The 26,420-nt window shown below is 39.2% G+C and overlaps 1 protein-coding gene across 31 annotated transcripts in view; it reads left to right on the plus strand.

The window, feature by feature from the left end:
* The window catches only part of RBFOX2 (RNA binding fox-1 homolog 2), a 296,488-nt gene that overhangs the window by 52,331 nt on the left and 217,737 nt on the right, over positions 1–26,420 (plus strand). For 9 of the 31 annotated variants that reach the window (XM_074003858.1, XM_074003855.1, XM_074003859.1 and 6 more), the window contains exon 1: positions 16,492–16,559. The exons of the other annotated variants lie outside the window; for them this stretch is intronic. In XM_074003858.1, coding sequence (XP_073859959.1) covers positions 16,518–16,559 — 42 coding nt within the window. In that variant the 5' untranslated portion in view covers positions 16,492–16,517. Of the gene's footprint in view, positions 1–16,491; positions 16,560–26,420 lie in introns of those variants that run through there. 31 annotated transcript variants of the gene reach the window in all.

The following is a 26,420-nucleotide window of genomic DNA, read 5'->3' on the forward strand; positions in this document are numbered from 1 at the left end:
CATGTGCGATGTTTGCATGTGTGTTACATATTTTAAATTATAAAACAATGCATTTTATATTATAAAATCATGAATTCACACTGATAACTCCATTAAATGCAGCCAACCTCTTTCCGTATTTGTAAATATATTCTCTAGTAGGGAAAAACTTGGCTCCCCTTATCCCCAATATGTTTACTTATTTGCTCAGTGTTGCCAGTTTTCCAACCACGATGGCTGTCTCCACCACCTCTGTACCCTATTCCTCATGGTCTGGAATCCTCAGTAAATGGGCTCTTTTGGCCTATTCTTCCTTGTGGCTTCCTAACCTCCCTAGAGTTTCCCAGCTTTACCTGTAGTCCTCCAGTGTCCCCTGACCCCCAACTACTCTTGTCTTTGGCCTCTGGGCCTGCTGTCCTGTGCATCCTTGATTCCTCAGTTCCTCACCCACCTGTGTCCTTGGCTGCTGTGCTAACTCCTCTGTGACGGAAGGGGAACAGGGCTGTTTTTTTTGAGGAGGATTTTATACATATACACATATGTATACGTGTATGTGTGTGTGTGTGTGTATATATATATATATTTAGATATAATTTACATGCAGTAAAATTCATTCTTTTAAGGTTATATTTCTATGAATTTTGACAAATGTAATACAGGCATGTAACCACTACCACAATCAAGATATAAAATGTGTCCATTACCATAGAAAGTTCCCTCAGGCTCTTTCACAGTCAGTCCTCTCTTCCATCCCCAGCCACTGGCATCACTGATCAGATTTCTGTTCCTATGATTTTGCCGTTTCTAAAACGTTATATAAATGGAATCATGTATTATGTAGCTTTTCGAGTATGGCTTCTTTCACTTAGTCTAATTCTTTTGAGATTCGCCGGTGCTGTTTTAGGTATTAGTAATGCTGTTGAGTAGCTTCATTTCTCTTGGGTAAATACCTAAGGGTGGGAATGCTGGGTCATATAAGTGTATATGAAGTGTATAAGTGTATGAGAAACTGCCAAACTGTTTCCCAAAGTGGCTATACCACTTTGGATTCTCGTCAGCATTGAATGTATCTACATTCCTTCCACTATTTGCTGTTGTCAGTTCTTTTTTTTTTTTTTTTTAAATGAGAGTCCTTCTGATAGGTATATAGTGGTGTCTCTTCATGGCTTCAGTTTGTATTTTCCTAAATATTAATGATGTTTAGCATCTTTCATTTGCATATTTGTCATTCATATCTCTTTGAATGGGTCTCTTTAAATATTTTGCTCATTTTTTTAAAACGAGCAGTTCATTTTCTTTTCTTTTCTTTTTTTTTTCTTTTGAGATGGAGTCTTGCTCTGTCGCCCAGGCTGGAGTGCAGTGATGCGATCTTCGCTCCCTGCAACCTCCGCCTCCCGGGTTCAAGCTATTCTCCTCCCTCAGCCTCCCGAGTAGCTGGGATTACAGGCACACGCCACTGCGGCCAGCTAATTTTTTGTATTTTTAGTAGAGGTGAGGTTTTGCCATGTTGGCCAGGCTGGCCTCGAACTCCTGACCTCAGGTGATCTACCTGCCTTGGCCTCCCAAAGTGCTGGAATTACAGGCGTGAGGCACCATGCCTGGCCAGGTGGTTTGTTTTCTTGCTCAGTTCATTTTGAAATTCTTTACATATGTAGCAGATCCTTTTTCCGATACACATTTGCAGATATTTTCATTCATTCTGTTATTACTTTTATAAATGTGTCTTGTTTCATATATAAAAATGTTGGATTGAATTCTTGGGGGCTTTCCTTTTAGCCCTTATGCTCTGAATACACAAGGGAAATATTTGTGAAAGGAAGGTTTTAGATGTTGAGGGAGGTGGAGATCTTGGAGGATCAGGTGGAATTGTCTCTCCTCAGTGACTGGAGGTACTTGTTGAGAAAAAGAAGAAAGGACTGAGGCAAAAAATAAGGTGTGGTGGTAGTGGTCAGAATTTTTGGTTGGAGGATTTGGTATAGCAAATTCAGGGGTGTATAATGGCTACTAGAATTGTGTAAAATAGAAAGGTAAGAAGTCAGGGGATTTAACATGAAAAGTCTTGAACCTAGCTGAAATCAAGCAGGGAGCTGAAAACAGTGTTAGTAACCATGTTGTTCAGCCTTTTCATTTGATAGGTAAGAGATAGTCTTAAGAGAGGGGATGCAGGCCGGGCGCGGTGGCTCACGCCTGTAATCCCAGCACTTTGGGCGGCCGAGGCGGGCGGATCACGAGGTCAGGAGATCGAGACCATCCTGGCTAACACGGTGAAACCCCGTCTCTACTAAAGATGCAAAAAATTAGCCGGGTGAGGCGGCGGGCGCCTGTAGTCCCAGCTACTCGGGAGGCTGAGGCAGGAGAATGGCGTGAACCCGGGAGGCGGAGCTTGCAGTAAGCCGAGATTGCGCCATTGCACTCCAGCCTGGGCGACTAAGCGAGACTCTGTCTCCAAAAAAAAAAAGGGGATGCAATTTATTGAAGATTATATAGGTCATGAAGTGACAGTTAGGACTTAAATTCAGATCTTTAAGGACAGTAGTGAAGGAGGGGCTCAGCCCATGTAGGAAGATACATTTGGGGGTGGTGGCAGGAGGTGGAGGAAAACCTAGAATTCTAATGGCATATGTTTTTGTTGTTATTTATATCCTTCACATAATTTGTAAATATTCTTGTATCTACTCAGTATATAGTAAAATAACAATAACAAGTCTGGAATGGCAACAGAATTAGTGATTGAGCTGGTAATAATTTGACCAGAAATCAAATTGGAATATATTTTGGGTCAAACAGAAAACACTAGCGATCAAGTGGGAACTCATTTTTGGCACAACACGAGAGTTTGATTTTTTTTTTTTTTTTTCTGTTCCTGACATCAAAAGGGAAAAGATACTAAAGACAATAAAAGATCATAGATCTGAATTTTGCTTGTTACAGTTAGCTTTGAAAATACTGACTCCCAAGGTTAGGATTTACTGGGATTAGAATTGCCTTTAAATTAAAAGAGAATGATAAAAGGAAATACCTAGAAAACCTGATAGTAATAGTTATATCATTGGATTCCTAGTCTAAATCAGGCACTGTGTTAGGTTTCTTGGCATTACATTTTCTTAATCTTTCCTTAACTTTGCAGAATATTTGGTGACATTATGTTCCTGTTTTATCAATGCAGAAATTGGGATTCAGAAAAATTAAATGATATGCTTAAGGTCATATGACTAGTAAGTGAGCTGTGTTCATCCCTAGGATTGTGTAGTGTCAAAGCTTGCTCTCCTTTCTTTTTACCAGTGCTAATTAAAGTGTCATTTGTAGACTGGTATTAGTTTGCTGTTTATTACCAATTCATACAATATAGGTGCAGAGATTGATTGTTTGTATGCACTTAGAACTCAAATAGCAATTTGACAGAATACTTTTATGAGTGTTAAGTCTAACAGTAAAAAACTGGGGCTTGTATTTTATATTTCTTGTTTTTTAGAATTTCATTTTTCTAGTAGTTCATTTTACTGCACCTTACAAAAGTATGATTCCCTGATGGATTGGAAAGTTAACAGAAAAGGTTGCTCCTCACAGTCAGTTTGAGAAGCCCTGTCTACTACGCTGCGTCTGCGCTGTTGAGAGACTCACATCAGGATGAAATTTACTTTAGTATTTCTGTTGAGTTTTGAATGGCTGCGGAGAGAGGGTCAGAGAAAAGGAAAGAGGCAGTAGGGAAAAGATGAGACTCCAGGGGAGGAATCTTTGGAAGGACTTTGCCCTTAAGTGGTAGCAGTAAGATGAAGGCAATAAGATGAGGGGGGATGCCCTGCCTCCTTTGGTTAAAGTAGTGTTAGGATTCTGGCGTCTTTCTGTAAAGCTCTAACCTGTGATTTTTTCTTTTATGGAGTCTCACTCTGTCACCCAGGCTGGAGTGCAGTGGTGCGATCTCGGCTCACTGCAACCTCTGCCTCTTGGGTTCAAGTGATTCTCCTGCCTCAGCCTCCCGAGTAGCTGGGATTACAGGTGCGTGCCACCCCGCCTGGCTAATTTTTGTATTCTTAGTAGAGACGGGGTTTCACCATGTTGGTCAGGCTGGTGTTGAACTCCTGACCTCGTGATCTACCCGCCTTGGCCTCCCAAAGTGCTGGGATTACAGGCGTGAGCCACTGTGCTTAGCCTAGCCTGTTTTTTATTATACCCAGTGGCAATGCTGGTGTTGTTATAGACGAGAACAAATGTAGGAAAAGGAATTTACAGAAATAAAGCAACTGGATGTAGGAGTTCAGAAAATCTAAAAACTCCTTTTCTCTCCTTAGAAATACAGCCACACTCCCCTTGAAGTGTTTTCCCTTTAAGGAAAAGGCGGCAATTCTTTGGCAGGGCCAACCATTTTGATTGGCTCCTTCTACTGCTGTTTGCCACGAAGAATCCTGACCAGTTTTGTTTAGAGCTGGTCTGGGAGTCAGCCGAGCTGCCAAGTTCTCTGTGCCTAATTTGAAGTGTATTAATGTTTCAGGACTGGGCCAGATCTCTTATAGGCACCTCCTACAGTTCAGCTTTCCACGTTCCAGGAGGAAATGTGACCCTGCTGTTTTGGGAACCCCACCTCATATAGTCTTACTTCTCTCCGAATGTGTTTGAAGTCTTGCCAGCATAGAGAGGGGAAGTTTAACACACTGAAGATAATACATTTTTAGGGAGCCTGCCCACAATGGGGTCGGTCCCCTCTGCCACGGCCAAGGAAAAGGAACCCACTCATCCTTCAGGTTACTTAGCATATGAGATTAAGGCCTCAGCCCATTTAGGAATAATTTTCTCTCCTTCTGGACGTGAAATGGTAAAACAGGCCCTTTAAGAACTAGACCGTTTTTAGTTGAGAAGAAAACAGATGAGAGCAGATACTGTGTGTACTTCTTGGCAAAAACCTTGTATGTGGTTCACAGCAATTGCCATTCTGGTTGTGTCTGAGGGGCTGACAACAGACAATTCTAATCTCAAACGTTTTACTTGCTGGACTGGTTCTTAATGCCTAGAACCCAGCCTTAGGTCAAGAATTGGTTCCTAATTGCCATAGGTATAAAGGTGGCGCTCCTATTGAGGGAGTTTTCAGTGTTCCTGCTCTGGTTGTCACCAGTGTGGCTTGGGAGATGGTTTATGTAGGTCTGTCCCCCCTCTGTGGATATAAACTACTTGTTAAACAGTTACTGACTTCTGTAAGTTTAGGCAGTTGATAGTACCAACCTTTAAATTTTATGGTGAAATATAATTTTCAGATTTATTAGAACAGTTTAATGGAAGAAAATAAGAGAAAGAGCTCTAAAAAGGTGTAGACTGTCAAAGAAGGCTCATGGAGGAAGCATCAGTTAGGACTCTCACAGTACTTTATGATTACCTAATCATTATCAAGTATTGGACTAAAATTGTCTTTGAACATCTCTCTCTGTTGCCTGTAGATTATAAGCTTCTTGAGGATAGGGCAGTTTCTATTCTTTTTTTATATTTGAATCTGGCCTTCTTGATTGATTTGGTAAATATTTATTGAGATCAATTAAAATAAGATGCTTTAAAACTGAGCACAAAGGACAAGTTACATTTCAGTAGCTTAGTAGTGAATTTAATTCTGCAGGTCTTGGTGCTGCACTTCTTTGGTCAGTTTGCTGGGCCCAGATGGCTAGGCTTGTACTTTCCTTAAACATTTTAATGGCCTTTCTTGGTTATGATGTCTCTAAGCACTATGAGGACAGGGAATATGGCTCATAGAAGAGGGTGCCAACTGACAGCCTCTGTCCATTCTCTCTACCCACACACAATTCCTTTCTGTACAGTCTTTGGTAGGTAATAAGAACATTTCTTTAAAGTGATGATTCCTAGGTGAAACTGGAGGCCAGTTTTGTGTGTACTCTTATGTTTTATTAGGTGTGTGGGATTTGAGGAAGTTGTGGTGCTGGAAAGAATCTGCCTTGCCCCATATTACTGGTGAAAAAATAGAGACCTAGGAAGCATAAATAATTTATTCCAAGCCATATGGCTACTTAGTGGCCATCAAGACTATTGTCCAGGTCTCCTGAGTCTTAGTGCTAGACATTTACGACAGTACTGGGTAAGTTCCCTTTTTTTTTTTTTTTTTTTTGAGAAAGCATCGGTAGAAATCAATTTTACAGAAGCGAATATAAGCGATTTAACTTAGGATTGTGAATGGAAAAATATTTTTCCTTTTGAATGCTAGGAGAACTATGCCAGAATTTCTTTTTTCCTACTTTTTGCATGATTTAGAAGATAGAACAAATGAAAACAGTTTCCTAAAGGAGATGCTTCATTTAAATCCTTAAAAAAAGTAGGCCACTTTGAATTTCTAAAAATAGCATTAAAAAAAACCCCAAAATGGTCTAAAAAGGGATTTTAGTTGCATGAAGACTGTACTTTTTTGGGGGTATTTGGGTTCTAGGGAGGATGCTAGCTCTCTGAATGCTTTATGTTCTTATATGACTCATCTTGTTAGTGGTGACCCCAGAAGGGCCGTTGGAGAAATATGTTCCGAAGGGTGATTTGGAAAGAAGGGATGATTTGGAAGGAAGGGATGAGAAGGTTGCAGGCAGGAAAACTGAGCTAAGCGGTTTTAGAGTGTGTGTGTGTGTGTGTGTGTGTGTGTGTGTGTGTGTGTGTGTGTGTTTTGAAAAAAAAAAAAAAAAGAAAAAAGGAAAGGCTGCTAGGAGCTTGGTCCTAACTGATTCCAGATGGGCCTGCTATAGTACAAAGGTTTTCAGTGTGTTTGGGATGGGGCCGACCAAGAGGGCGCCCTCAGCACTTCCTGTGCAGCTCTGCAATTGTACGCACCTAATCAGAAACAGCCCTTACTGCTGGAGCTCAAGAGCAACCGTCTCTTCTCATCTTTGTGCCTCATTCTGTGAACTATTCCCTTTGCCTGCCCTGTTTACCTCCCTCTCCTAGTCTCTTTTCCTTTCTAATCTTTTCTATATTTGTTTTCAGAGAATGTTAATAGGAGGGGATATATGTATATATAAACATAAACATATGTATATGTTTCTTGTGGGTTGGGAGCAGAGAAGAGAGGGAGGAAGGAATGGCCAAATTAAACGCAGATGGTGAATATTTAGGAAAGGAATTTTTTTCTGGACCTGGGAGGCATTTGCTAGAAATGGGGATTGCGAACATGAGAATGTGAATGAGACTTGGGAAAACAAGCCACTCTTTATTTTTCATTTTTTTGAATCCTGCACACTTGTCTAAATGGTTCAAAATATAACATTGCATGGGGATGATTTATTTACATTGTAAACTGAGTATCACTGGCCCTGTCTGGCTGTGTGCCAAAGGGTGAGTGTGACAGTGACTTTAAACTCAAAGGAAGTAGGAAGGTGTTTTGCACCCACATCCCATGTAGTATTGTTGCCAAGGGAGCATACCTGGTGTGCTCTGACGTGGGCTTGAATGTGGCCGTTTTCCCAGCTACTGCAGTATATCAGGCACTCTGCACAGCTTAAAAGAGGATTTTTTTTGGTGACACTCAGCTGCAGGCACTATGAATTGTTCTTTTGTGCCCTCTAGATTCCACCAGGGATATACTTTATATATATACTTGATTTTCTATTTTGCTTCTATTTCAGTTGCCTGGTTAGACTGAGGGTATGCTTGGTATCAACTGTTAGTTTTTTGGATTTAGCTGATGATTACAGAAACTCTGCCATCCCAGGGGTCCATTTAGGTCTTTGCAATTTTATTCTAATCCACTTAGCTGTTGTGCTGATGTTGTTGCATAAATGTGAGCTTATTAGGATAGACTATGTAAAAATATACTGTGTTGGCATGAAGCTCTTAGCAGCATTGCTTTGTTGTCTTGACCTCTTCATACTTTCAGTGTCCCTTTTGTCCTCTTGTAAGCACCATGATCACATTTCTTCCTCTCCTTCTTCTTCTTCCTTTTTTTTTTTTTTTTAGATAGGGTCTCACTCTGTTGCCCAGGCTGGACTACAGTGGTGCAGTCATGGCTCACTGCAGCCCCAAGCTCTTGGGCTCAAGCGATCCTCCTACCTCAGTCTCCAAAGTAGCTGGGACTACAGGTACATACCAGCATGCCTGGTTAGTTGAAGAGTGTTTTTTTTTCTTTCTTTTTTTTTTTTGAGATGGGTCTCGCTATATTGCCCACTCTGGTCTTAAGCTCTTGACCTTGAGCAGTCCTCCTGCCTCAGCCTCCCAAAGTGCTGAGATTTCAGGCATGAGCCACCATGCCCAGCCACATGTTTCTTGAGCCAAATGTACAATATATCCTCTGATGAAAAATTTTAGTGCTGCTTCTAGGTAGCGAGGATGTCTGGGAGATAGAGTTCGGTTGCAGAAATATTTGATTTTTTGGGATGTTTTTGATGCTAGTAGGAATAATATGTCAGAGTATTTGAAATTGGGATAGCATAAGACAAGTCACATGGTCACCCTTCTTGAGTGAGTCTTAGCAACATAGCATTGCAACCAGTGGAGAATTATGTTCTCAATTCACCAATATGATTTTTCTCACTATGATTTTTAAAAATCCCCCATTTGAATAGGTGTAAAGAAGAGAAGGTAGGTAAGATGTTGTTTGTTTTTCAGGTGGCTCTTATTTGCCAGGTACCAGACTCATGTTATCTCATTTAGTTGATCAGAACTCTAGGATAAATGACCTCAAGTCCATTTTGCAGGTGAGAAAACTGCACATGTGCAGTGTCACCCAGCTAGCCATGTATCAGAGAGACAGGCTCAACCCATTGTATTCTGGGCCTAAAGGTGATACATATTCTTCCACATTCTGAGTTATATATAAGTCCCAAATCCTTCTCAGAAAGAAACTCCTTTCTAAGGGTAATGTGGTAAAAAGATTTTTAAAAAATCACTGTAAACTTATTTTTATTATCACTTTAAACTTATTTTTATTGTCATCCTTGTCTCATTTTAAGCATACTAACTTCCTGCCTCTGATATATAAAGAGCTGATGCTGGAGAGAGGAAGGAGGCAAACCATTTTGTAGTGTTTATAGAGAGACCTCAAGGCTCTAAAAGCTGCTTTTATTTTTTTGAGACGAAGTTTCCCTCTTTTGCCCAAGCTGGAGTGCAGTGGCGCGCGCGATCTCGGCTCACTGCAGCCTCCACCTCCTGAGTTCGAGAGATTCTTGTGCCTCAGCCTCCCAAGTAGTTGAGACTACAGAGGCACACATCACCGTGCCTGACTAATTTTTGTGTTTTTAGTAGAGACTGGGTTTTACCATGTTGCCAGGCTGGTCTCAAACTCTTGGCCTCAAGTGATCCACCCGTCTTGGCCTCCCAAAGTGCTGGGATTACAGGCGTGAGCCATCGTGCCCGGCCATAAAAGCTGCTTTTCTTTTTTTTTTTTTTTAATGGAAATTTTTATTTGGGGTAATTGTAGATTCTTATGCAGTTGTACAAAAACTGCTTTTGAATTGGCAGAAAGGCAGAAGTTCTGATCTAGAGGCAGAGAGGTACCTCTTTTTATCTTCTAGGGCACTGTGCAAGGAGGGTGTATGAGGGGCTCTTGAGACCCCACTTCACTTTACAGCTCTTTGCTGTCTTTGGGATGTGCACTTGTCAAGTACTCTTCAGTGCCATGTGCAGGAGGCACCGTTTGCAGTGCTGAATTCAAGCCGTACCATGAAATCTTGCTGATTTGCTTGAGCAGAGACAGCATTCAGAATGTGGGGATAGATTGCTGGTGGAGACAGTAGTAGATGTTGGAGGAAAATCGCAGGAATTGATGGGGTGAAGCAACAAGATATCTTCAGTTGGGATCACTCTGAAGACTCCTTACATTGTTTTTTCTTAAATTCTCATCGTTTGTCGCTAAATATTTATTTACTTATAATGGTATAATGTATTTTTCCCCAGTTCTACTGAGCTTCATGAGAGAAAGGACTATGTCTGTTTTCCACACTGTATTCATGGTGCCTAGCATTATGGGACCATAGTAGGTGTACATTTATGAAAGTTTGTTGAATGAGTGAATGCCATGGGAAATTATGGTTCCTGTTGAACAGTTTAATCCTTAGGTCAAGGCTTTGCCTATTGTTTTGCATCAGAGGAGTGACTTTGAACACTTTCCTGATAAAAGAGTTTCAATTCCATGAGCTTCTTTTCTTCTTGTTTACTACCTTAGCTCAAGATCTTCTCTTAAGCTCTACTGATAGAGTCTTGCTTTAATTCAGAAAATGTGCTTAAGACTTAGAAGCCCAGTCTGTGAAGCATCTGGTTTACCTTGACCTGTAAAATTAGCAGACTGCTTCTTTCGCCTCCTGTTCTGCATGTTTAAGAGAGGTGCAGAATTCTATTTTGAGGCTTATGATAGAATAGGAGAATAGACAAAACTCGATGACTCTGTTTACTTTAAAAACTTGTTGCTCATCTAAATTGGTTGAATGACTATCCCTTCCCTTAACTAACCCTTTCAACTTTTCATCCTGAATCGACCTTCCCTAAATTTGTCTTTCATTAAAAAAGGCCATAAATATATTTGATCTCTAACCTACTGGGACTCTTTTTAAGTTTGGCTTTTTTTTTTTTTTTTTTTTTTTTGTAACCTTTCTCTCTTAAGATCAGGAAGAAGGGGATAAGTAATTGTGGACAAGAAAATTGGAAAACACTTAAGAAAAAGTTTAGGGTTGTGTGGGTGTGTGAAAGCATATGTGTATACATATACATGTTTTTCCTTTCCTGCCCCACTGTTCTCTAGCTAGAATGACCTAGATTTTTTTTATTCTGGGAAAAATTGTATTATTTCTGGATTCTGCTGTTTCTTTTAAGTAGTTGGACTAGAAGATGCTGGACTTATAACTTACATTTTTAAGATCTTTCTTGTACTCTTAAGAAAAGTGGTAAATGGGGTGGATTTTAGATGTGTGTATTAGAAACAGTAGCAGTAATAAGGAAATGCCTTTGTCCTCCTGTTCTTTGTTGAAGTGAAAATCAGCTTGGATAGCTGAGGATGGTGGAGGGTTATGTATTATTTTTGGGCTCCAATATCAGAATTCTCAGTTTTATTTAAACACTCGACACAATTGATATTTGATGTCATGCTATTAGCTAAGGTTAGTATTCACTTAGGTTAGGGAACATCTCTTATCATTTTCATCTCTTGTAGCACCTAACAGTCCTGGGTACATACGAGGCACTTGATAAAAGCTTGTGGAGTTTAATTTAATGTAATCTTGCTTAATTCATAGATTCAGTTGTTTGACCTATTAGGTGGAAGAAAACTTAATTGTGCATTTTTTTTTTTTTTGTAGGACTTTAAAAAATTTTTTTATTTTGAGACAAGGTCTCGCTCTATTGCCCAGGCTAGAGTGCAGTGGCACAGCCTCCCAAAGTGCTCGAATTATAGGAAAATTCACATTTCAAATGCTACTTTATGAAAGTTTCTAAAAGAAAACATAGGAGAATGTTTTCATGATATTCTTTACTTGAACTGGATATACATGCTGACTATAAAGGAAAAAATGATAATTTCACTACATTAAACTTAGGAATTATCTGTTCATTAAAAGACACCATTAAGAAAGTAAAGCTAGATGTGGTGGTGCACACCTGTATTCCTAGTTACTTGGGAGGGAGGCTGAGGCAGGAGGATTGCTTTAGACCAGGACTTTAAGACCAACCTGGGCAACAACATAGTAAGACCTTGTCTCTACAATTTTTTTTTTAAAGTTGACTGAGCATAATACCATGTGTCTGTTGTTCCAACTACTCCAGAGTCTGAGGCAGGAGGATTGCTTGAGCTCAGGATTTCAAGGCTGCAGTGAGCTATGATTGCACCACTACACTCCAGCCTGGGCAACAGGCTATAACCAGTCGTTCCACTCCAGGGCATACCCAGTCGAAATGTGTACATGTGTGCACTGAAAGACATGTACAAGAATTTTTAGGAATAGCCCCAAGCTGGAAATGGCGCAGAGGCCTTTCAACATTACTGAAATATTTTTCAGTAAATTATGATATATTTATAAGATGGAATACAGTCAACAAATGGATCAGTTTTACAAATATAATGTGGAGTGAAAGAAGCCAACACAAAAGAATGCATAATATGTGATTCCATTAATATAAACTTCAAAACAGGCAGAGTGGATTTATGGTGTTAAATAAAGTCATTGTGGGCTGGTGGGAGTGACTTTGCAAAGGCACAGGATGGGCTTCTGTAGTGCTGGTAATGTCCTATTTCTTGGCCTAGGTGTTAGTTACATGGCAGGGGGCGGGGGGACAGTCACTTTGTGAACATTCATTGAGTTATGCACTTAGGATTTTTGCCTATTTCTCTATATATAATTGCTTCAGTAAAAAGTTTACTTTCTTCTACTTGTGTTCTGTGATTGCTACAGCTGATAGATAGCTTTCCCCTCATACATATACTGATCCTTTTCCTGTCGAGCTTGTAGGATGTGAGTGTGCACGTACATTTTTGTGTTTGTGTGTTGGGGTTTTATGTGGGGATGAAGGTGCTTTTTAAAGTTAATGTAAATTTGCTTGTCAACTATTCAACATGCTGAGTTTCAGACAGCCACAGGAAAGGAGAATTGATGAGTAAGCTTCACTGACCACTTTGTAAACTAATTTCTCTGAGAAGAATAAGGAAATTTTCATTCTACCTCATAGGGCAGCAAATTTGGGTTTTGCTCTGCAGACAAAAGAACCTCTTCTTTGAGGGTCTCAGCCACTAACAGCTTCATTTTCAGAAGGATGTACCTCATTTTGGCTGTTATTCTTATCATGGAGACTATGAGGAGAACAAATCTCCATGATATTACATTTTTTTTCCCTTTTACTCTGGAAATCTAACTCAAAGTAAGGCATTTTAGGAAAACCTAATTTGGGTTAGGTAGAAAATCTGAAAGATGTTGTCTTGCCTTCTCTTAGCTGGTCGTATCTCTCAGTTCTCAACCTGGCCTTAGTAAAATTCTTGAAAGTTCAAGTTTGTTATGTTGTCTTATGACCATCCCTTTGTAAATCTTTGTTCTCCCTCCGTGGAATGCTCTTACCTTCCTCATTTACATAAATGAACTCCTGCTCATTCTCCATGACATCTTCTAGAGGTAGCCTTTCCTTCTGTGTACTGTCACCATACCTATATACACCTTCGCTATATTGAATATCACACATAGCTCTATTTATTTGTCCTTTGGCGCCAGCCTTTTGAGATTATCGACTGGTGTGTGGTAAGTATTGAGTAAGTAAGTATTGAAAGAAAGAATGGATGATTGAAAATATTATTTGAAAGACAATAACTGTTTTCTAAAGAATAAAATCTGATTATAATATTTGACATTAGTAGATACATTTTTTTCCCCCAGAAAAGGTGATTATTTGCCTTAATTTCAGAGTAAAACCAAGGATGTATGTTTACAACAGGGTGTATGTTGTGGTTGTAGGAGAGAGTGATGCTAACTGGTTCACATGGGTAGCAGACACATGACCTTGGCCTCTTTAGCATGGTCCTCTAATCAGCTGATTTAATTTTAGTGGAATCCCTGGAGAAATGCTCTGGTTCTATATGTAGAATGTAGAAATCATAAATCTAATGTATAGATCCTGACTGCATTAGGGTTTGTGGATTAAAACCAACAAATGAGACTGTGTAGGTATTATGACATTATGACTGGGCCAGTATAGGCATTATGACCGTGATAATTTTTTTCGTCTCAAATATTGTGAAATTAATTCCAGAATGTTATCTGAAGTTTTGTCATTTCATTTCAGCATGTAATTTCTCAAGCCAATGTTAATTTAAAAAGATCTGAGTAGAATCATTGCCATTTGTCTAGAAGTTTAGAATAATAGGATTAGAATAATAATAAGTATTGAGTGCCTACTTAGAGTTTAATACTGTTAGTAATACATAAAAAGTATGACTTTGACCTTGATGTCAAGTGTCCTATACTTTATTGATGGCATAAGAGAACACAGATATAAGATGATTTCTAGATTTTTTTCCAACCCTCACTATCTGAAAACAGGAAGCTAAGTGGAAAAATGCTTAGACTTTGGAATCCAAACAAATCTGGGTTAGAATCCTGGCTTTTTTAAAAAAATGAAATAATGAGTATATAACCATGGTCACCTTGACATCACTGGAACTCTGTGTCTGTGTTTGCAAAGTGGAGTAAGAATGTATACTAGGCAAGGTGTAGTGGCTCACACCTGTAATCCTGGCACTTTGGAAGGCCAAGGCGGGCAGGAGTTCGAGACCAGCCTGGCCAACATGGTGGAACCCTGTCTCTACTAAAACTACAAAAATTAGCCAGGTGTGGTGGTGCTCACCTGCAATCCCAGCTACTTGGAAGGCTGAGGCAGGAGAATTGCTTGAATCCGGGAGGCGGAGGTTGCAGTGAACCGAGATGGCATGACTGGACTCCAGCCTGACCAACAGAGTGAGACTCTGTTGTGACAACAACAACAACAGTGACAACAACAAAAAGAATATATACTAGTGTTGGTGTTTTTATTTTTGTGAAATAGCGTTGACACATATAAGACTCTTGGCACATAATAAGTGCCCTTAATGCACGTTTGAGTGAAAGAGTAGATAAATGGAGCTTTGTTTTGCAACATTCCACTTAGTCTAGGCCATTGCTGATAGATTTCTTCATAATAAGTCAAGTTTAGTAATTGATTTGATGGGCAATCTCAGAAAATGCTTTAGTCTCCCCTTTGTAGAATAAGGTGACTGTTTTTAAGAGTGTTAAGGTCCTTCAGAATAGTGCTTATCATACTTAATACTTAGCCTGTGGAACCATTGTGTCCATAAGAATGCTTTCACACAAGGAATGGCTTGTTTGAATCAACAAGGAGCGAAATAAGAAAACAGGTATCTCAGAGGTGGGCTAGTCATATTGCCCGCTACCCTGCACTGCAGTATGGATTTCAGTTGTTAGCATGTACTTCATCCTTTGCTGTTTTCCACAACAGTTGTAAAGCTTTTTCTAGATGCCTGTGTGTTAACTAGAGGCATCTGACTCTTTTGACTTCTCTAATTGTTCTAAATTGTTTAAGTTTTCTTTGGGGTAGATGACTGTTATTACACTAAATTATTCTCCTTTCATGTCTTTTTTTTTTTTTTTCTGGAGAGTTGGTGCCCTGGAGCTGGGTCTCTGCCTTGCAAACTGAAAATATAATTTTCCTGGGTGTGCCTTATTTGTATCCATTCCTTTTCTCCCTTTCCTACTACAAGGCTCTGACCTGCTTGGAGCCCTTACTACTTGGTCACAATTGATGCTTTGTCCTTCAGAGTCGTATAGGACGTAGCCACTGCATTGATTCAGTGCTCAGCTATCGAATATGGTTCTGAGAAGGAATTACTTCTCTAGACTGTGAAGTGGGTATCTGAGCCAGAGAATGAAGCCCTGGTCCATATTTAGTCATTATTTAGGGAGAGTGAGGAGTAACAATTTCAAAATTAGAGTTTGGATTAAGCAAAGAAAATAGTAGTCACAAATTGGCTGGCGTATGAGGTGAGTAGAGTTGGATTTTTACCAGAAGTAGAAACCTTTATAGGAACTGCCTATGGCTCAAGAAGTTATGTGTATTTTATGGTATATCTATGATTATGAAAGGATAATTTTCTAAAAGTTTGTGTTCTTCCTCTGGGGATTATTAGCATCTATTAATATCCACAGGAATTTTACTACTAATAATGCCAACTTACTCTTGATTCAGTCCCTTTGGCACAGGGACCTAAACTAATTTACATTAATTTTGTCAGTAATTCTTATAATATCCCTGTGTAGGAGCTGCTTTTTAGATGAGGTATGTGAGAATTTGTTAAGTTTACATAGTAGGTCAGTCTGTTGGATGGAAAGTTGTACCCAGTATTTGTGCTTCCAGGCTTAGTGTGTTTAATCACTGAAGTGTGCAGTCTTTCTACCTAATTCTCCTCCGCGTTTATCCCTCCTATGATGGAGGAAGTCATATCAAGCAAATAGCAGGAGAATTCTGTCTTCTAAGAGGTTAAAGACTTTTCTGCCTTGAGGCGTGGAGTTCCCAATCCTTGGCTTAGGACGGAAAGAAACAGCAGAACACTGTGATGTTCAGCTGAAATGGCTCAACTGTTTTTTTGCATAGTTTTTTGTTCTCTTTTAAAAAATTCTCCTTTTGGGAGGAGGTGAATATGAGAATTTTCTCTCTGCATACCTTGTATGTGAGGCAGGTGGCTTGGTTGTTTTTAATGCTCAGCAGATATCACTACTTGCTTTTGGGTTGGGGGCCAGAGAGGAGGAGGTGAAGCAGCCACTTTTGGGTGGGGTTGAGGGGAGGATACAGTGTTGGAAGGAGGACATTTCTGTATGTTTTCTTAGTCATAGGACTCTGAATCCCAAGTAGCTAAATTTAGCTCAGGTTCCTGTTGAAAGCATCGTCTTTTTGGGGCGGGTGGTGTGGGGAGAACGGAAAACCTTTTTGTGTATCCTGCTCCATGAAGCCAATAGGGAAGCAGGAGGAGGTGAGGTTGCCATGGAGATGGTAGCTGTGTGCAAGGAGAGAGCAGCAGGGTTTAGAATTCCAGGAAGGAAGAGAGAGTGATGTCATCAGATTCCATGGACCAGCCCAGGAACCCCTGTGAGGTTGGTGGGGAGTTGGGTGTGTGGGGGGTGGTGGAGTGGGAGTTTGTGCAGGGGAATTGTGGCTTCAGTAAGGTGTGGGGAGTCCAGTTCAAGCAGAGAGGTTGGTCGTGTGGAATTGTGCTGATCTGCATTAATGCCTGATTTAAAAAAATTCTGGAAATCATTCTAAATTTGCAGAATATTTTCTTTGTTGAAAAAAGACATTTATTTAACAAAGGAGCTCATCTGGATGTAGAAATGTAATATCTTTTTATAGTTGTATCCCTGAAGTATTTGTGTGTGCCTTTATCCCTTGTATGTGAGGGTGTTTGTGCGCATATTTTAGTGTATAGTTGCCTTTGTACAATACCTTTTATGGTGCTGCATGCAGTTAAATGCTTCATTAATGCCTGCTGGTGGTATTTATTTTTATATGGATGGATGTATATAAATAAAACACACTTAAAAATAATCTGAAAAGAATATCAAAGCAGTTGCTTTTTCAGCAGAAAGGAAAACTGCATGCTTCAAGACAGTTGTTCTGAACACATGCATGTTTGTGCTGATAGTGAAGGGCAAATGTGTCTCTTTTGGTATGACTAAGAGGCTGCTTTTTTTTTTTTTTTTTTTTTTAAACAAATATAACAGAACCTGTGCATCCAAATGAGTATTGCCCTTCAAAATAGTCACCTTGGCTGGTGATAACAACCATTGCGCAAAACATAAAGAACTCACATTCGGAATCGGCTTTAGAGATGAGTGATGAGGAAAACATTTTCAATACCTAACACTGAATTTTGCATTTTAAAAATACCTACCTAGGTTTTTGAAAGATACTAGGTTTCTTTGAATTGGCTTTCCCTGATTTTGTGATGTTGTCAAAAAGTCAAATCTGTGCTCAAATGGTGAGCTTTTACCCCGTTTGAAGATGCTTCAAGTCGTGGGTTTAGGCTCTGAAGGCATTTTCATGTTCAGATGAAGGGCTCCTGAAATACTTAGTTTAGCAGTGCCGTGTTTTGAATGATGGTAGCATCTGAGGAATAAGAACATAGCCTTCCCAGGGCGACATCTTATGGGGTGACCCATTTGGATTGATTTGTTCCAGTGTATCTGTTAAAATCAGTGACATTACCATTGGGCAATGTGGGAAGCAGCTTTAGATGGTGTGTCTGAGGGCACAGACTCTTTGGAATGGGGTTGGCTGAAGTCTGAACCCCTCTTCTGCAATTCAGTCACTGACCTTGGACAAGTTAGTCTCTTGGTGCATCGACTTCCTCGTGTGTAAAATGGGAATGATAGTGCTGTAAGTACCAACCTCACAGTGTGGTCCGAGGACTAAGTGAGCTACTATGTAAAGCTCTTAGACATTTGGTGTGTTCTCAGTCAGTGCTTGCTGTGGTTATTGTCGTTAATAATTATATATTTCTTTGAATTACAGAATTCTGAGGTAGAATGTGCCTGGAGATAGTATAGCTCAGTAGTCCCTATTCTGTACAGTTGGCCTGTCATATCTGTGGGGTCCACATCTGTGGATTCAACCAACCACAGATGGAAAATAATTCAGAAAAAAAAAACAATGCAACAATAAAAATAATACAAATAAAAATACTAAATAACAGCTATTTACATAGCATTTACACTGTATTAGGTATTATAGAGATGATTTAAAGGCTTTGGGAGGATATGCATAGGTTATATGTAAATACTGTGCTATATTATACATCAGAGACTTGAGCATCTGTGGATTTCGGTGTCTGAGAGGGGTCCTCAAAACAGTCCCCCATGGACATCAAGGGATGACTGTGTTGAAGTCAACCTGGACCTCATTCCAGACACCACTGAATCAAGGAGGGAGATCTGTAGATTTTAAATTATTCCCAGGTGATTCAAATGATCAGTCAAGATTGGGAGCCATTGAGTATAATCTGTTTACAGTATGGCCCCAGCACTAGAAGCTTCATTTCCTGGTAGATGCAGGAATCTCAGAGGCCATCCTAGACCTACTGAATCAGAATCTACATTTTAACAAGATACCTGGTGACCTGTCTGCATGCTAACATTTGAGAAGCACTGCTTTTCTTCTACGAGTGTGAATAATTGGGCGATAACCACAGGTTAAAGATGAATTATCTCTCAATGTTTCCCATTGCTGGAAGGGAAACAGTCTGGCCAAGCCAGTGTGTAGATGGTCATACACTTACCTTCCCTATTTCTTGGCCTAGGGATAAATGCTTTTCTGGACTAAACTGCTGTGTAGCATGTAACAGAAAGAACAGTTATAATTATGGCTCTGGCTCTACTGTTTACTAGCTATTTGGCCTTGATCCAGTCATTTAATCTCTGAGTCTCACTCTCCTTACCTGATAATGGAAATGACATCCAGAAATAATGTATATAAATTATCTAGCACATTGCAGTGCCTGCATATGTTAATGGCTTTTCCTTTCCCCTTGCCTTCAACCTTTCATTGATAAATCTGTAACGTAGTTCTAGTCCCTTAGAAAGGGCCACCAGTGGAATCTCAGTACCATCTCATCTCTGTGGGCTCTTCTTGCCCTTCTCCCAGCTATCTTGAGTATTTAATTGTACTTGCAGAAAACTAAGCTTTACAAATATATATATATATATATATATATATATAGTTTTCTCTACCTCTTTCTGCAAAATGCCTTTTACTTAATGGAGACTATTATCTAAGGGCTAGAAGATGAAGAACTAAAGGAGTTGAATAATTGAGTTGATACAAGAATCAAAGTATAATGAGATATCACAGAGGCAGCCCTTTTATGAATTCTTAGTAGTTGACCATTTGTTTAAAAAAATGAAATTCCTGGTTTTTAAAACTTGGCATCAAGAAAAAAAACCTCGGTCGGTTTGAAGTTGTTTAAAGTCTTCTAGATTGGTTCCAAGCAAGAATTTACATGGTAATTATCAGGAGATCACTGAATTGATAAGTAATGAGCATTATCTTCGTTCTGACGAGGGAATTAATACAATAAAAGGAAGTTCAGGGACTTGCTCTGAGGACACTAGAAGTAGGTGGCAGAGAGTCTAGGTCAGAGAGTTGGCAGTTGTGGCCAGCAGGGCATTGGAAGCAGCCGCAGCAGGAGGAAATAGAAAGGTCCAGTTTTACTCAGATCTTAATGGACTTAAGGATAGGCAGTATTGTGAACTCAAAGCATATAATAAAAATTGTTACAGTGATAGTTTTTCTCTATGGGGTAGGTATACTTTCAGGTGCTTTGTATACCTTGTTCCTAAACTTAACATCCTTGCAAGGTGTAGACATGATCACATATATTTTATAGATCAGAAAATAAAATTGAGGCCCAGAAAGGTGAGTAGCTTGTCCTAAGTTGTTCCTCTAATAAACAACAGAGCTGGTTTAACATCATGTTCAATAGCAGTGTGAGTGAAGAGACCGTTATAAAACCAAATTGAAATAATATCTATCAATTAAAATAAAATTTATTTTGTCTATAATGACTGTTTTTGGGTAGAATTGTTAATTTAAGTTTGGACTGTGATAGTCAACTCAGATAGACTGTCTCAAAGAGACATAGCCTATCTCAAAGGGACTTTTTTGAAGTTGCAGAATGATCCTTTGAAATGTATTTCTTTTGTACTCTGAGGCTAATTAAGACATATCTTTGTTTTTTTAAATGCCAAAGCTTGTGAAGTCTTCAGTTTAGTGAAACACCAGTTTAGATTGAAATATCACAACACAAACTGATTTGTTGGTGGTTATCAATTGGCATATTTAGTCATAATGAGTATTCACATAATTGTGTCTGTTAGTCTGTTATTCCATTCAGATCCAGATGTAGATAATTATCAGTGATTGCACAGAGTGAATCATATATTTAGACAGATTTCTAAGTTACGGTTGGAAGAACTCCAAATGAGAGGACTTGGGTTCCAGGCCCATTTTTGTGACCTTGGACATGTCACTTGAAACTCAAGGGAATGAACCTGAGTTTCCCTTATCAATCAAAAGGGAATAATTGTTATGAGTAGGAGGATGTGCTTGACACCAATTTCTGCTTCTTACTAGCTCTGTAACCTTGAGAAAGACATTTAAAACCTTGTGGTATGTTGGTTTTCTTATCTGTAAGGTCAGTCTGTGCTATGTGAATATGGTTGCAAGGTAAGGAGTGTGCAAAGAAAGTAGGTGAATTAGAATTAGATGATCTCTGTGGGTCCCCTCATCATCTGTGGTCCTGTACTTGTCAGAACTGCCTGTGTGTTGATATGTGGTGAAGTGTTACGTACAACTAAGATATTGTTTCTTATCGTTATTGTTAACAGGGCTGCCCCATTAAAGAACAGGCACTGTGTAAGCTATGTTGCATGTATTATGTCAATTCTTGTAACAATCCTATGAGGTAGTATTCTCATTTTAAAATGGAAGAATTTGAGGCTGAGAGATGAATTAGCTTTCCACAGCCATAGAGCTAGTTGGTTACCAGAGACATGGATCAGTGTGATTGTAACAACTGTGCTTTCCCCATATCTCACTGCACATGCTATTGTGACAGGCCAAAACTAGGACATGGGCTTATTATGCCACAAACTGCCTGTACCAAAGAATGGAATGACGACTGAATAATTATATTCTTCACCACCAGACACTTGCCGTTAAGGAAGGGGAGAAGCCAGTTTCACTTCAGAGTGTTCTTGCTGAAGTAGTAAAAATTATTACTATTACTAATTCTCCATCCTTGATTATGAATCTTTTTAATAATCTCTGTGACAAAATGGGTAATACAAATAAAGCACTTCTGCTGCATACTAAGTATGACAGTTATCTAAAGGAAAACTGCTTCTGTGATTGAGTTGCCAGCTGAACTTTTTTCATGGGATGCCATTTTTATTTGAAAGAACAGCTGATAGACTATGATATTCAGCGTTTTATTAAAAATGAATAAGGTGGCCAGGCGCAGTGGCTCACCCCTGCAATCCCAGCACTTTGGGAGGCTGAGGCGGGGGGATCACGAGGTCAAGAGATCGAGACCATCATGGCCAACATGGTGAAACCTCGTCTCTACTAAAAATACAAAAATTAGCCGGGCGTGTTGGCATGCGTCTGTAGTCCCAGCTACCTGGGAGGTTGAGTTGGGAGACTTGCTTGAACCCAGGAGGTGGAGGTTGCAGTGAGCTGAGATTGTGCGATTGTACTCCAGGCTAGGCAACAGAGCAAGACCCTGTCTTAATTAAAAAAAAAAAAAAAAAAAAAAATGAAGCGAGCCTGTCATTTCAAGGAAAACTGATATTTGTTGCCAATGATAAAATTTGAACTTTCAAGCAAAAACTAGAGTTTTGGAAAACTTGTATCCTGGGCTATGAGCTTGATAGCTCTGATCCTTAAAAGACTTTTCTGATGAGATTGGTGGTGATATTAGTGAATGTGAATTTTTTGATGTTCTGTAATGAGATGTGTCAACAGTTGGAAGATCTTTTTAACTTAGTGAACTTGTATTTTATAAATGAACAATACATAATGTTGCAAAATTATACATAGGCAAAAAAATCCATTCAAAGTACAAGACCAGTGAATTTTTATATTAACAGTATGAAAAAATTCATTGATAAGGTTTCACATGCTACATTGCAACTAACCTTTGGTACACTATTAAAGAAGCATATCTAGAGATAGGTGAAAAGACTATTAAAATACCTTGCCTTTTCAACATATAGATCCGTGGAATGCCAAACACCTTTCATATACTTCAGAATAATGTTGAAACAGATTGAATGCAGAAGCAAGTATGAGAATCCAGCCATCTCCCATTCCATCTCCAATCCCCAGGCCACAGTCTAGTACCGGCTTGTGGCCTATTAGGAGCCAGGCCACACGGCAGGAGGTGAGCAGCAGGCACCACTGCCTGAGCGCCACCTCCTATCAGATCAATGGTGGCATTAGATTCTCATAAGAACGCGTACCCTACTGTGAACTGTACATGCAAGGGATCTAGGTTGCCTGTTCCATCTAATGCCTGATGACCTAAGGTGGAACAGTTTCATCTTGAAACCATCCCCACCCCCACCCCACCCCCCATGGAAAAATTGTCTTCCATGAAACCAGTCCCTGTGCCAAAAAGATTGGGGACCACTGTTTAAGTTGGATGTTAAAAATATTTTTAGAAATGTAAAATAATGACTCTTCTCACTGGTTTCGTTTACAAACGAAACCATTTTCATAACATTTTTTAGACTAGCATAGTGGTTTATTATTGGTACTTAATTAACATATTTTTAAAATTATTCCGTTTTAGTTTCTAATAGGCAAATCTCAGTAGTTATAACCACATAAACAAAAGCTCTTTGGAATCTTTGGTAATTTTTAAAAGTGTTAAGGTATTCTGAAATCAAAAAAGTTTAAGAATTGCAGCTCTAATTCTCTAATCTTTTATTTCAGTAGTGGTTGAGACCTCTTAAATTGGTTCTATAAGTCATGAATGGATCTTGACCCACAAATTGAAAGAGAGTGGGCAAGAGTTAGAGGATTGCATTGTGAAGGGAGGTGGGATTTTGCTGAATTTTGCTCGAGTTGATGTTTGAGAATATGCCAAGGTGTGAAGTAAATTAAGTAAAGTTTCTATCTGGAAATTAGCTATTTGTGGTCATCCTCCAAACCCCATTCAAGTCTTACCTACTGTGAGTTCTCCTGTTTGTAATTTCTTTATGCCTTTCTCACTTGATTATCAACCATGTACACTTGTTCTCTCTGGGCCATACATTTACATTTTATTACATGGTTCATATTGTATTTGTTTACATGCCTCTTTCTCTTACTAGACTGTGAGTTCTTTGAGAAAAGAATCCCTAACTTATTTTCCTTTGCATTCCTACCAAGTTCCAGACACATAAACGTCCCTCAGTAAATGTTTGCTGAAGGAATAAATGAGAAGGAAAAAGAGAATAACCAAGTGGGGCAAGGCTTGGGATATTTGGAACCTAATCATGTAAACAGTGGAGGGCCATTAGTATGGAAGTGTTATGAGTGGTGTTTTAGGTAGTTAACCCTGGCCCTGGTAAGAAAGCTGGGCAGGGGTGGATGGAGGCCAGCTCTTAGCTGGACCAGCCAAGAGACTCTTGTTAGAGTAATTTAAGCTTGAAGTGATCCAGGCCTGGATTAAGATGAGTGCTTTTGCCCTAGATACTAAGACATACATCCTGAATCCTGAGGAGTATTTACAAAATCAGAAACAATACCATCCATACTGCTTGACAGTTGTTGTGTACTTGTGCTGAATTCTGTGTTAAGAGCTTTATGTCTCTTGTTTCATTTAATCTTCACAGCATCCCTGAGGTAGATATTGTTGTTATCTCCATTTTTTTCGAGTTAAGTAAAAATAATACATGTTCATTTGTTGAACGGTTAGAAAATACAGATAAGAAACCTCCTCCCCCCACAAAGACATATATCACTCATAAATCCAAATTCAACACCAAGACATATGACCACTGTAAACATTTTGGGATATATACTTCCAGACTTAAGAAATATATATATATGTGTGTGTGTGTTATATGTGCCTGAATATGAGGAAACCATGAATATAAGGCTTTATGCTGTTTTTCCATTGAAAGGAAGGGCTAACCTATTAAGCTTTTAGGGATGTCAAGGAAATAGGCAAATATCTACTTAGAATATGTATTAATTTATGTAATTTAGAAATATTTTTTCTTTTTGGGAAAAAATGTGTATAGGCTGTACTGCATCAGTATCTGTGTCGTTGCTTAGAACCACTTTGAATCTTCAGTTTTCCAGAGTATATATTGAGATACAGCACTTTTTTGAATCTATATTTATTGCAGTCACTGATGATTTTATCTCAAGCTGTAAGTACTTATTCAAACAACAACAGGAAGTCTTCATTTGTACTGTGGTGTATACTGCATTGCTTTTCAAAAAAATGTTAATGGAGGTTAAATTCATGTAACGTAAAATTAACCTTTTAAAAAAGTGAACAATTTGTGGCATTTAGTACATTCACAGTGCTGTACAACCACTACCTCCATGTAGCTCACATTTTTACATCACCCTCAAAAGAATCCCGTATCCGTTAAGCAATCATCCTCTCTTTCCCCTTCCCTGCAGCTGCTGGGAGCCACCAGTCTGCTTTCTGTTTTGATGAATTTACCTATTCTGGAGATTTTATAGAAATGGAGTCATATAATATGTGACCTTTTATGTCTGGCTTCTTTCATTTAGTACTGTGTGTTTTCAGTGTTTATCCATGTTGTAGCATATATCAGTACTTCATTCCTTTTTATAACTGAATGATATTCCTTTGTGTGTATATAGCACAATTTGTTTATCTGTTTATCCCTTGATGGATGTTTGGGTTTCTGTTCTTTGGCTATTGTGAGTAGTGTTGCCATGAACATCTGTGTACAAGTATTGGTTTGAGTACCTGTTTTCAGTTCTTCGGGTATATACCTAGGAGTGGAATTGCTGGGTCATATGGGAGCTCTGTATTTAACTTTCTGAAGATGTGCCAATCTCTTTTCCATAGCAGCTGCTCCATTTTACATTCCCACCAGCAATGTACAAGCGTTTGTCAATTTATTTTTAATGAGGAACACAATAAGACAGGGAAAGTAAAGAGAAAGTATGTGTAGCCTTTGAGTCTATTAGAGCTTTGTATCTCAGATTTTGCTGATGGACTTATTAAATATTTATTTAGCATCACTTCAGCACTAAGAATGAAATTTAGCTCAGGGAAATGAATCTAATCTATTTTAAGTGGTGAAAAGACTAAGAAGTGATGATCATAGGAATGAAGGAATGGAAATTTAAATAGACTAAAGTTCCTTGAGGGCAAAGGCCTTATTCATCTTTGTGTCCTCAGCATTTAACAAAGTACTTGGTGTATTATAGGTTTTTTTGGGGGGTCTCCAAGACTACCCTAGGTCCAGTGAATTATCTAGGACTTACGGAACTAAGATGTAGTCCTACTTATAGCTATGCTTTATACTAGTAAAAGGCTATAAAGCAATGTCAGCAAAGAAAAAAGGTACATGGGGTGAAGTCCAGAGGAAACCTGACTCAAGCTTCCAAAAGTCCTTTCCTAGTAGAGTCACAGGACGTGCTTTGATTCCTCCAGCAGTAAGTTTTGACAGTGTTGTCTACCAGGGAAGCTTGTTACAGTCTTAGTGCTGAGATTTTTTTGGCTGGGGATGGTGGTGGAGGGGGAGCTGTTCACATAGGCACCCTAACCCTAGCACATATCAAAATTCCAGACTCCCAAAAGGAAAGCAGGCATTAACAGATAAGAGCCACTCTGATCGGTTCTGGGGATAGAACCCTTGTAAAATCTTCAGTTCCCAGATACCAGCTAAGGCCAACCTTGCAAGCTGCTGTCTCTGAGAATAGCAGTCAGACCTGCTATGTTCATTCTTTTTGCACATAAATGTTCAGTTTCTTTTAAAAATATGTTCTTAGGTCTGTGAAGAAAAATAAACACCATAGTAGAAAGCCAGCAGGGACTTTAATGTAAGACAGACCTGGATTTGTAATATGGGGGGAAAATTGTATAGTTTTTCTGAGCCTCAGTTTCCTTACTATAAAGTGATATATCACAGGGTTTTAGTGAGAATTAAAAGTGATAATGTTTATAAAACACTACGCATAATGTCTGTCTTATGTATAGTAAGTAGCTCTTAACATTTTTTTTCAGCTCACTTGTATCAGTCCAGGTCCAGCCAGGAGAGAGAGACTACACAGTACTTTGGACAGGGAATTTAATATAAAGAATTACTTACCACCAGGCATGGTGGCTCATGCGTGTAATCCCAGCACTTTGGGAGGCCGAGGTAGGCGGATCACCTGTGGTTGGGAGTTCGAGACCAGCCAGACCAACATGGATGGATGGA

Source organism: Macaca fascicularis, chromosome 10 (assembly GCF_037993035.2).
Source record: "Macaca fascicularis isolate 582-1 chromosome 10, T2T-MFA8v1.1".
In the NCBI taxonomy this organism is placed as follows: Eukaryota; Metazoa; Chordata; class Mammalia; order Primates; family Cercopithecidae; genus Macaca; species Macaca fascicularis.